Raw genomic sequence first — 11,795 nt, forward strand, 5'->3', positions numbered from 1 at the left:
CGCAGACTGGTAGATCGGATCAGTCAATGCGGCCATTTTATTGCACTAATACATTTCAATGGAAATTAATGCCGGCATTCCGACAAGTGTTCCGGAATTTTGGCCGGAAAAAATACTGCAGCATCAGTCTGGAGTCCAGGCTGTTTAGCTCGCAGAGCATTGTCCAGATTGTCCAGAGCATTGTCCAGATTGTCCACTTTTCATCTAGGGATGTTCCCATTTGCCGAAAGCAAACAGAGATCTTGAAAATGGTTCGTGGAGAAGCTTTGGTGATGCCACCACAAGAAGAACATTTCTTCCTGGGATTTAGGAGACATGCGGCTCCATAGATGCAGTGGTTGTTCCTCCAGGAAGCGGCAGGTGCTGCATCGGATGTAAACCTTTCAGGACGGTGGGACGCTCCATTGTTTCTAGGAGGAAAAGCTCTGCCCCACGGTCTCCTCACACCATCTGCGGCTTTAGACCCACTCTGATATATTCTGCAGACCGTTCTGCCGCTTATTCTCCTCCAGCCCTCAGTTTGTGTACTGCGCCGGAGAATAGGACACCACTATAAGAAAATAACAGGAAATAAATCTGACAGCAAAGAAAAGTTTACAGGAAACTAAGTTTACAAAGGAAACTGAGATCCTGGATGGTATTCAGTGAGTCATGAGAGTGGATGACTGACAACCTGGGGGGGGGGGGGGGACCAAAAGTTGTCAATGACTGGAGGGGAATTCAATTTATGCAACATGAATATCAAAATGATTGCTGTATGACCCTCTGCTGCCCCCTAGAGTCATCCATCCTCTTCCCTTATGGGTCTCCGATGGCTAATATGAGAGCCCCTAATATCAGACCCTTATATGACTTCTACATGATCTACTAGAGGATTGTAAGAGGGGCGATTACCAGTGGATAAATGACTCTATGTAATATATGTCATTGGGGGTCCGTGGCACCCTCCAGCCCCCTGTAGTTCCCTCTTCCCTGCCTGTAAATGTTCAGAAACCTCCTCATTACAAAATGAGTCTTCGGGAACACAGTAAGTGGTAAACAGGGAGAGGAGGGAGATGCAGCTTCTCTCTTTCTCTGAGACTGTGTGCTGTGAGAGGGGAGGAGGAGCTGCAGAGAAGAAGTAGATGATTTAGTGATGTACGAATCAATTCACTCATCTGAATGAATTGACACTTTTGAAGGGGTGTCCCCACAGCTCAGATTAACAATGCCACACGCCTCAGTAATTTCACGCATGCGCTGTCACCAATGATCCACTTCAACAAATTTGCAAGTGCCGCGTGCACAATCCCTGATTCGTTTGACTCCCCCCAGATAATTTGCGTATGCGCCAATACTCACGGTAATGGCGCATGCGCAAGACTATCATGGGTGTGCGAGATGTGCGCCCATGTTAATCTGCCGGCACAGTCGGTATTCGTCAGTGGAGGCAGGCTCCCTCGCAGATGTAAAATTTGACGGATGAATGAATCGATTTGTAGGAAACAATTTGCTCATCCCGAATCTGATTGGCTAAGACCGCACTGCGCAGCTGTGACATCACACCAGGAAGAGTCCACCACTCGGCAGATACGGGCAGTGAGAATACCCCGGATTGGCTCATGGCAGGGACATTACACATACAGTAGCAAGCTATGGGGTACGTGTTGAGCTGAATGCCTGCACTGTGTGGTCAGGGGGCTTTCAGAGTAAAGACTGCAGAAAAGCAGCTGCCTGGCATTGAGCAGAACTCATACGTTACCAAATTCAACATGAAAAGGCACCATAGGATATAGGAAGCATGATTCATGATGGGTGGAGTTCCCCTTTAAGCATTACATGGAATCTGAATTTTAACCACAAATAAATCTAGGAGGAACCAGGCCGCCCTTTAAGCCTTTCCACGAGTCTCCTCTGAGCTGCAGACATCTTCCTGTTTCTAGCAGCGACACAAGATGGGACAAAGATACAGAACGGTGGGTGAGCAGGCGGCATTGAAATGGACTTCGTAACGCAGTGATGTCAGGACATGGCATAGGCTGGAATATGGGCTGTTCAGGAGTCTGGGAGAGCTGGATAATAACCAGTATGAAAGTCAGGGAGGAAGCCATATTGGTTGTCACTAGGAGAATGGCCCTGGAACAACGATGGAGACAGCAGAAGGCGCAGTACGTGGGGGGTGCAGCAGGCACAGTACATGGGGCATCAGAAGGCACAATACATGAGGCACAGTACATGGGGGTGCAGCAGGCACAATACATGAGGCACAGTACATGGTGCAGCAGGCACAATACATGAGGCACAGCAGATGGCACAGTACATGGGGGTGCAGCAGGCACAATACATGAGGCACAGAACATGGGGGTGCAGCAGGCACAATACATGGGGGTGCAGCAGGCACAATACATGAGGCACAGCAGATGGCACAGTACATGGGGGTGCAGCAGGCACAATACATGAGGCACAGCAGATGGCACAGTACATGGGGGTGCAGCAGGCACAATACATGAGGCACAGCAGATGGCACAGTACATGGGGGTGCAGCAGGCACAATACATGAGGCACAGCAGATGGCACCGTACATGGAGGTGCAGCAGGCACAATACATGAGGCACAGCAGATGGCACAGTACATGGGGCATTAGAAGGCACAATACATGAGGCACAGCAGATGGCACAGTACATGGGGGTGCACCAGGCACAATACATGAGGCACAGTACATGGGGGTGCAGCAGGCACAATACATGAGGCACAGCAGATGGCACAGTACATGGGGCTGCAGCAGGCACAATACATGGGGCATCAGAAGGCACAATACATGAGGCACAATACATGGGGGTGAAGCAGGAACAATACATGGGGCATCAGAAGGCACAATACATGGGGTGCAGCAGGCACAATACATGAGGCACAGTACATGGGGGTGCATCAGGCACAATACATGAGGCACAGTTCATGGGGGTGCAGCAGGCACAATACATGAGGCACAGCAGAAGGCACAGTTCATGGGGGTGCAGCAGGCACAATACATGAGGCACAGCAGATGGCACAGTTCATGAGGGGGCCGCAGGCACAAAACATGGAGGCACAGTACATTGGGCACAGTAAGCACAATAAATGGGGCCACAGCAAGCACAATACATAAGGCACAGCAGACACAATACATGAGGGCACAGCAGACACAATACATTAGGGTATAGTAGGTACAACACAGCAGGCACAATACATGGGGGCACAATACATGAGGCACAGCAGGAACAATATAAGAGGCACAGCAGGAACAATACATGAGATACAGCACAAGGGGATGCACCAGACACAGTACATGGGGACAGCAGACAAAATACATGAGGGCACAGCAGGCACTATAAATTGGGGGACAACAGGCACAATATGTTGTGGGACAGCAGTCACAATACATGAGGCACAGTACATGAGGGTACAGCAGGCATAGAACATAGAGGCACAGTACATTGGGCACAGCAAGCACAATTAATGGGGCCACAGCAAGCACAATACATGAGGCACAGCAGGCACAATACATGAGGGCACAGCAGGCACAATACATGAGGGCACAGCAGGCACTATACATGAGGGCACAGCAGGCACTATACATGAGACACAGCAGAAGGCACAGTACAAGGGGGTGCAGCAGACACAGTACATGGGGACAGCAGGCACAATACAAGAGGGCACAGCAGGTACAATACATGAGACACAGCAGAAGGCACAGTTCATAAGGGTGCAGCAGGCACAAAACATAGAGGCACAGTACATTGGGCACAGTAAGCACAATAAATGGGGTGTACTGGGGCCACAGCAGGCACAATACATTAGGGTACAATAGATACAATACATGAGACGCAGCAGACACAGTTCATGGGGACAGCAGACAAAATACATGAGGGCACAGCAGACACAATACATGAGGCACAGCAGACACAATACATGAGGCACAGCAGGCACAATACATGAGGGCACAGCAGGCACAATACATGAGGGCACAGCAGGCACTATACATGAGGCACAGCAGGCACTATACATGAGGGCACAGCAGGCACAATACATGAGGGCACAGCAGGCACTATACATGAGGGCACAGCAGGCACAATACATGAGGGCACAGCAGGCACAATACATGAGGGCACAACAGGCACAATACATGAGGGCACAGCAGGCACAATACATGAGGGCACAGCAGGCACTATACATGAGGCACAGCAGGCACTATACATGAGGGCACAGCAGGCACAATACATGAGGGCACAGCAGGCACTATACATGAGGGCACAGCAGGCACAATACATGAGGGCACAGCAGGCACAATACATGAGGGCACAACAGGCACAATACATGAGGGCACAGCAGGCACTATACATGAGGGCACAGCAGGCACTATACATGAGGCACAGCAGGCACAATACATGAGGGCACAGCAGGCACTATACATGAGGCACAGCAGGCACTATACATGAGGGCACAGCAGGCACAATACATGAGGGCACAGCAGGCACTATACATGAGGGCACAGCAGGCACTATACATGAGGGCACAGCAGGCACAATACATGAGGGCACAACAGGCACAATACATGAGGCACAGCAGACACAATGGGCCAGATTTATCATTACTCTGACAGCTCACTCCACTTTCACATATGTCTAAAGTCAGTTTTAGCCAAATCAGATTTATGATCGGCCCTTTAAGACTGTAATAAATGTGGTTTCACGGTAGCAGTTTATCCGTCAGTAAGCAGCTTTACAAAAGTCGCACATCTTTACGAAAAAGTCGCACGTTTTTATGAAAAAGTCGCATGTTCTATTAAAAAGTCTCATAAGATAAGCATGGTCCTCACTGGAGTGAAATTGCGACTTTTTTGCGACTTTTTTGGCGACTTTTTAAATAGTCCCAATAGTAAATCTGTCTAGAGATTCATTTACATAAGAAAACACGCCCACTTTCAGAAAACTGGCGAGCATAGTGCAGAGCAGAAAAAAGTCGCAAATTTGTGCGCAGTTTTAGCGTTTGGGACTTTTTTGGGACTTTTTCACTCCATTATTCTGACCTGAGCTAATGATAAATCGGGCCCAATGCATGAGGCGCAGCAGGCACAATACATGGGAGCACAGTAGATACAACACATGAGGCACAGCAGGAGCAATACATGGGGGCACAATACATGAGCCACAGCAGGCACAATACATGAGGCACAGCAGTCACAATACATGAGGCACAGCAGGCACTATACATGAGGCACAGCAGTCACAATACATGGGGCACAGCAGGCACTATACATGGGGGCACAGAAGGCACAATACATGAGGCACAGCAGGCACAATACATGAGGCACAGCGGGCACTATACATGAGGCACAGCAGGCACTATACATGAGGCACAGCAGTCACAATACATGGGGCACAGCAGGCACTATACATGAGGGCACAGAAGGCACAATACATGAGGCACAGCAGGCACAATACATGAGGCACAGCGGGCACTATACATGAGGCACAGCAGGCACAATGCATGAGGCACAGCAGGCACTATACATGAGGCACAGCAGGCACTATACATGAGGCACAGCAGGCACAAATCATGGGGCACAGCAGGCACAATTCATGGGGCACAGCAGGCACTATACATGAGGGCACAGCAGGCACAATACATGGGGCCACAGCAGGCACTATACATGAGGGCACAGCAGGCACAATACATGAGGCACAGCAGGCACAATACATGAAGCACAGCAGGCACTATACATGAGGCACAGCAGGCACTATACATGAGGGCACAGCAGGCACAATGCATGAGGCACAGCAGGCACAATACATGAGGCACAGCAGGCACTATACATGAGGCACAGCAGGCACTATACATGAGGCACAGCAGGCACAATTCATGGGGCACAGCAGGCACTATACATGGGGCACAGCAGGCACTATACATGAGGCCACAGCAGGCACAATACATGAGACACAGAAGTCACTATACATGAGGGCACAGCAGGCACAATACATGAGGCACAGAAGTCACTATACATGAGGGCACAGCAGGCACAATACATGAGGCACAGCAGGCACAATACATGAGGCACAGCAGGCACTATACATGAGGCACAGCAGGCACTATACATGAGGCACAGCAGGCACAATACATGAGGGCACAGAGGGCACTATACATGAGGGCACAGCAGGCACTATACATGAGGGCACAGCAGGCACAATACATGAGGCACAGCAGGCACTATACATGAGGGCACAGCAGGCACTATACATGAGGCACAGCAGGCACTATACATGAGGCACAGCAGGCACTATACATGAGGCACAGCAGGCACAATACATGAGGCACAGCAGGCACAGTACATGAGGCACAGCAGGCACAATACATGAGGCACAGCAGGCACAGTACATGAGGCACAGCAGGCACTATACATGAGGCACAGCAGGCACAATACATGAGGCACAGCAGGCACTATACATGAGGGCACAGCAGGCACTATACATGGGGCACAGCAGGCACAGTACATGAGGCACAGCAGGCACAATACATGAGGCACAGCAGGCACAGTACATGAGGCACAGCAGGCACTATACATGAGGCACAGCAGGCACAATACATGAGGCACAGCAGGCACAATACATGAGGCACAGCAGGCACTATACATGAGGGCACAGCAGGCACTATACATGAGGCACAGCAGGCTCATCACCAATGTTTGTCATTGTCCTCCTGTCCTCACACAGCGTGGATGCCCAGGTCACATCCCACCTTTTCTGCATCATCTAGTAAGGGAAGTTATATAACCAGAGATGAATCCAGAGGCTTAAAGGGCTTTTCTGAGTGTTCACACTGAGCAGGCAAAATAAGGGGGGCCATCAGTATCTGATCGGTGATCGGTGGGGGTCTGACACCCGGGACTCTCACAGATCAGCTATTTGAGGAGGTTGCATTGCTCTGTGGCCTCCGCGCAGGTTACCAAGTACAGCGCCGTCCATCGGAAAGCAGACACGCTTGGTATTGCAGCTCAGTCTCACTAAAGTAGGCACATTGTGCAGATGAAGGACGGCACACCTTCACTGCGCATGCGCCAAAAAGCTACCAGACCCATCCCAGGTAATAGCTATCTCTCTTACTACATAATGCCAAAAAGGCCAGTTGTGACCGGGACATCTTTAGAAACCTGAACCACAAATGCATAATGATATGACGGTGGCTTAGTGGCGCCTAACCTGCTGACAGGTTCTCCTAATGTCCCCTATATCTTTCCCATGGGAACACAGAGACACAGGTTTATGGAGACGCTGCGCCGGTGACACAAGCCATTCTTCTTCAGTAGCCTCCAGCTCTGAGAACTTGTGACACATAAAAGTATGTGTAATATTAATAACTGATATAATAATGTAATGTACCGAAAAACAACAGCGCCATTCATAGCAGACACCGCACATAACCCCCCTCCCATCTATAACTAACATTCAACCCTATATGGTGACCGCAAGTAAAAGAACTGACCGGCCACTCATTCTTCAGATAGTGGAAGACAGGAGCAGTATTATAGTAGTTATATTCTTGTACATAGGAGCAGTATTATAGTAGTTATATTCTTGTACATAGGAGCAGTATTATAGTAGTTATATTCTTGTACATAGGAGGCAGTATTATAGTAGTTATATTCTTGTTCATAGGAGCAGTATTATAGTAGTTATATTCTTGTACATAGGAGCAGTATTATAGTAGTTATATTCTTGTACATAGGAGGCAGTATTATAGTAGTTATATTCTTGTACATAGGATGTAGTATTATAGTAGTTATACTCTTGTACATAGGAGCAGTATTCTAGTAGTTATATTCTTGTACATAGAAGTATTATAGTAGTTATATTCTTGTACATAGGAGCAGTATTCTAGTAGTTATATTCTTGTACATAGGAGCAGTATTATAGTGGATATATTCTTGTACATAGGAGCAGTATTATAGTAGTTATATTCTTGTACATAGGAGGCAGTATTATAGTAGTTATATTCTTGTACATAGGAGCAGTATTATAGTAGTTATATTCTTGTACATAGGAGCAGTATTATATTCGTTGTATTCTTGTACATAGCAGCAGTATTATAGTAGTTATATTCTTGTACATAGGGGGCAGTATTATAGTAGTTATATTCTTGTACATAGGAGCAGTATTATAGTAGTTATATTCTTGTACATAGTAGCAGTATTATAGTAGTTATATTCCTGTACGTAGGGGCAGTATTATAGTAGTTATATTCTTGTACATAGGAGGCAGTATTATAGTAGTTATATTCTTGTACATAGGAGCAGTATTATAGTAGTTATATTCTTGTACATAGGAGGCAGTATTATAGTAGTTATATTCTTGTACATAGGAGGCAGTATTATAGTAGTTATATTCTTGTACATAGGAGGCAGTATTATAGTAGTTATATTCTTGTACATAGGAGCAGTATTATAGTAGTTATAGTCTTGTACATAGGAGGCAGTATTATAGTAGTTATATTCTTGTACATAGGAGCAGTATTATAGTAGTTATATTCTTGTACATAGGGGCAGTATTATAGTAGTTATATTCTTGTACATAGGAGGCAGTATTATAGTAGTTATATTCTTGTACATAGGAGCAATATTATAGTAGATATATTCTTGTACATAGGAACAGTATTATAGTAGTTATATTCTTGTACATAGGAGCAGTATTATAGTAGTTATATTCTTGTACATAGGAGCAGTATTATAGTAGTTATATTCTTGTATATAGGAGGCAGTATTATAGTAGTTATATTCTTGTACATAGGAGCAGTATTATAGTAGTTATATTCTTGTACATAGGAGCAGTACTATAGTAGTTATATTCTTGTACATAGGAGCAGTATTATAGTAGTTATATTCTTGTACATAGGAGCAGTATTATAGTAGTTATATTCTTGTACATAGGAGCAGTATTATAGTAGTTATATTCTTGTACATAGGAGCAGTATTATAGTAGTTATATTCTTGTACATAGGAGCAGTATTATAGTAGTTATATTCTTGTACGTAGGAGCAGTATTATAGTAGTTATATTCTTGTACATAGGAGGCAGCATTACAGTAGTTATATTCTTGTACATAGGAGGCAGTATTATAGTAGTTATATTCTTGTACATAGGAGCAGTATTATAGTAGTTATATTCTTGTACATAGGAGCAGTATTATAGTAGTTATATTCTTGTACATAGGAGGCAGTATTATAGTAGTTATATTCTTGTACATAGGAGCAGTATTATAGTAGTTATATTCTTGTATATAGGAGCAGTATTATAGTAGTTATATTCTTGTACATAGGAGCAGTATTATAGCAGTTATATTCTTGTACATAGGAGGCAGCATTATAGTAGTTATATTCTTGTACATAGGAGCAGTATTATAGCAGTTATATTCTTGTACATAGGAGCAGTATTATAGTAGTTATATTCTTGTACATAGGAGCAGTATTATAGTAGTTATATTCTTGTACATAGGAGGCAGTATTATAGTAGTTATATTCTTGTACATAGGAGGCAGTATTATAGTAGTTATATTCTCGTACATAGGAGCAGTATTATAGTAGTTATATTCTTGTACATAGGAGGCAATATTATAGTAGTTATATTCTTGTACATAGGAGCGGTATTATAGTAGTTATATTCTTGTACATAGGAAGCAGTATTATAGTAGTTATATTTTTGTACATAGGAGGCAGTATTATAGTAGTTATATTCTTGTACATAGGAGCAGTATTATAGTAGTTATATTCTTGTACATAGGAGGCAGTATTATAGTAGTTATATTCTTGTACATAGGAGCAGTATTATAGTAGTTATATTCTTGTACATAGGAGCAGTATTATAGTAGTTATATTCTTGTACATAGGAGCAGTATTATAGCAGTTATATTCTTGTACATAGGAGGCAGTATTATAGTAGTTATATTCTTGTACATAGGAGCAGTATTATAGTAGTTATATGCTTGTACACAGGAGGCAGTATTAGGGCTCATGCACATGAACGTTGTTTGGTTCCGCATTCGAGCCGCATCATCCCATCTCTATAGTTATCAAATAAATTCCATGTGAGTTCTCAATCATTTTCCTTTTTCCGTTTTAGGTTTCTTTGTGTTTAACATGTGGTGAGTGATCCCCAACCATCAATATAGACCTCAAAACCATGGAGACTGAAAGACCGATGGAAAAACTCCTGGAAAACCTTCACACTGTTCTACAAGCCATAAACAAGACATTGAACAGTCCCCCTTGCCAACCTGATCTGAAGTTAAACGAGACCACTTTAAAACTGGAGAAACACAACCGGGACGACAAGGCTTACATCTTCATCATCTTTGTCATGTTCCTCTTTGCTGTGACCGTGGGGAGTTTAATTCTTGGGTATACGAGGTCTAAAAACGTGGACAAACGCTCTGACCCCTACCACGTGTACATTAAAAACAGCCCTGTTTCAGTAATATGATGGTGAGTTGAGGCTGGTGCTTCATGACTGTCATGAGTTTGGTCTTTGATGGTTCTACCATAAATGTGTCCGAAGTAATGACTATATGGTAGAAGGGTTATGGTGACATGACGAAGAGGTTCTGATCGGTTGGAAGCCATGTTGTTTGGGCCACCAATATTTAGAACACACAAGGGTTAGTGAGCACAGGAGTAGAACTTTGTGCCCTTCATATGTCTACCGAGATTACACTTTTTGGTACTTTAATCAAGATCCTATGACTCGTTGGCACCAATTGCACCTTAGATGTTCTGCACTTCCTCTCGTTATAAACACTTTGGGAGAACTAGACCTAAAACTGGACAATCGCCATAATCTTCCTCATACTTGCAGAGACGCTGGTTTATTAAATGCAACCATTGCTATGACATTACAAAACCTCAGGACGCACAACGGAGCCAGAGATGACATACCTCAAAGACGTCTATGTCTGGAGAACATTCCTCCGTGACTTTTTCAAAACTTGAGGGACCAACATGAAGACAGATCTATGTTTACCCAGCGTGACATTGCTGCCCATGAGTAAATAGTCTATTATATGGGGACAAGTCCCAACTTGAATAATATTGCATAAATTATAATGTACTGGAAGGCGAGATCTCACCTCTTTGCTTACAAAAGAATTAAAAGTGGAGTTTTATTTGTATAATTGAAGTGGCTGAGTTCTGTCCATTGTTTTCTATTATTTGTAGATACTTAGGTTCAGACTTCAGGGGCCCAGGATCTGATGCAGTAAAGGTCAAGCAGGACGCAAGCCTATTTGGAGGTGACTTTTGGAGAAGTCACTTACCACTAGGGTCTATTTCCTATGGGACGATTCACAACTAACCTATTAGATCACTTTGAGGATATGCAGAAAGATAACTACAAAGGTTACCATGAACATGTAGATTGGGAAAGGGGGTATACCATCAGAAATTTCATACATCCCAACATCTCCAAAGTGTCCTGGGATAGGAGCTGGACAACCCCTTGACCCAGCATTGAGTGAAGACACCAGGAGAGGACCTCATTTAGAATCCCCCCTTAGATAGCTGACAACTACTGTATTCTTCCTGACTCCCCTCAAAGGTTGGGGCACCACCAAACATATGCCTAAAATTAGGGGTTTAGCCAGCTTTTCTCTTAAGTGTCTATGCACCTACCTGGCCTCTGTTCCCTCGGCCTGACAGCGTTAAATAAGATTTACAATAGGATCCATTGTGTGATACACGAGACACAGCGGCATGGCCACAATGCATACAATTTATACAATATGTGAACAGAGTCTTAA

General features: G+C 44.5%; 1 protein-coding gene across 1 annotated transcript; it reads left to right on the top strand.

Moving 5' to 3' along the window:
• The first annotated feature begins 10,183 nt into the window (after positions 1 to 10,183).
• Positions 10,184 to 10,483, top strand: KCNE3 (potassium voltage-gated channel subfamily E regulatory subunit 3). Its single transcript, XM_040422530.1, has one exon. It carries the CDS (start codon positions 10,184 to 10,186, stop codon positions 10,481 to 10,483), a length of 300 nt encoding a protein of 99 aa, XP_040278464.1.
• The last annotated feature ends 1,312 nt before the right edge of the window (positions 10,484 to 11,795 follow it).

This window comes from Bufo bufo, chromosome 3 (assembly GCF_905171765.1).
Source record: "Bufo bufo chromosome 3, aBufBuf1.1, whole genome shotgun sequence".
Classification (NCBI taxonomy): Eukaryota; Metazoa; Chordata; class Amphibia; order Anura; family Bufonidae; genus Bufo; species Bufo bufo.

What these genes read in the sequence shown, in the direction of transcription:
- KCNE3 (XM_040422530.1), top strand. Translation starts at nt 10,184, where the DNA reads ATGGAGACTGAAAGACCGATGGAAAAACTCCTGGAAAACCTTCACACT.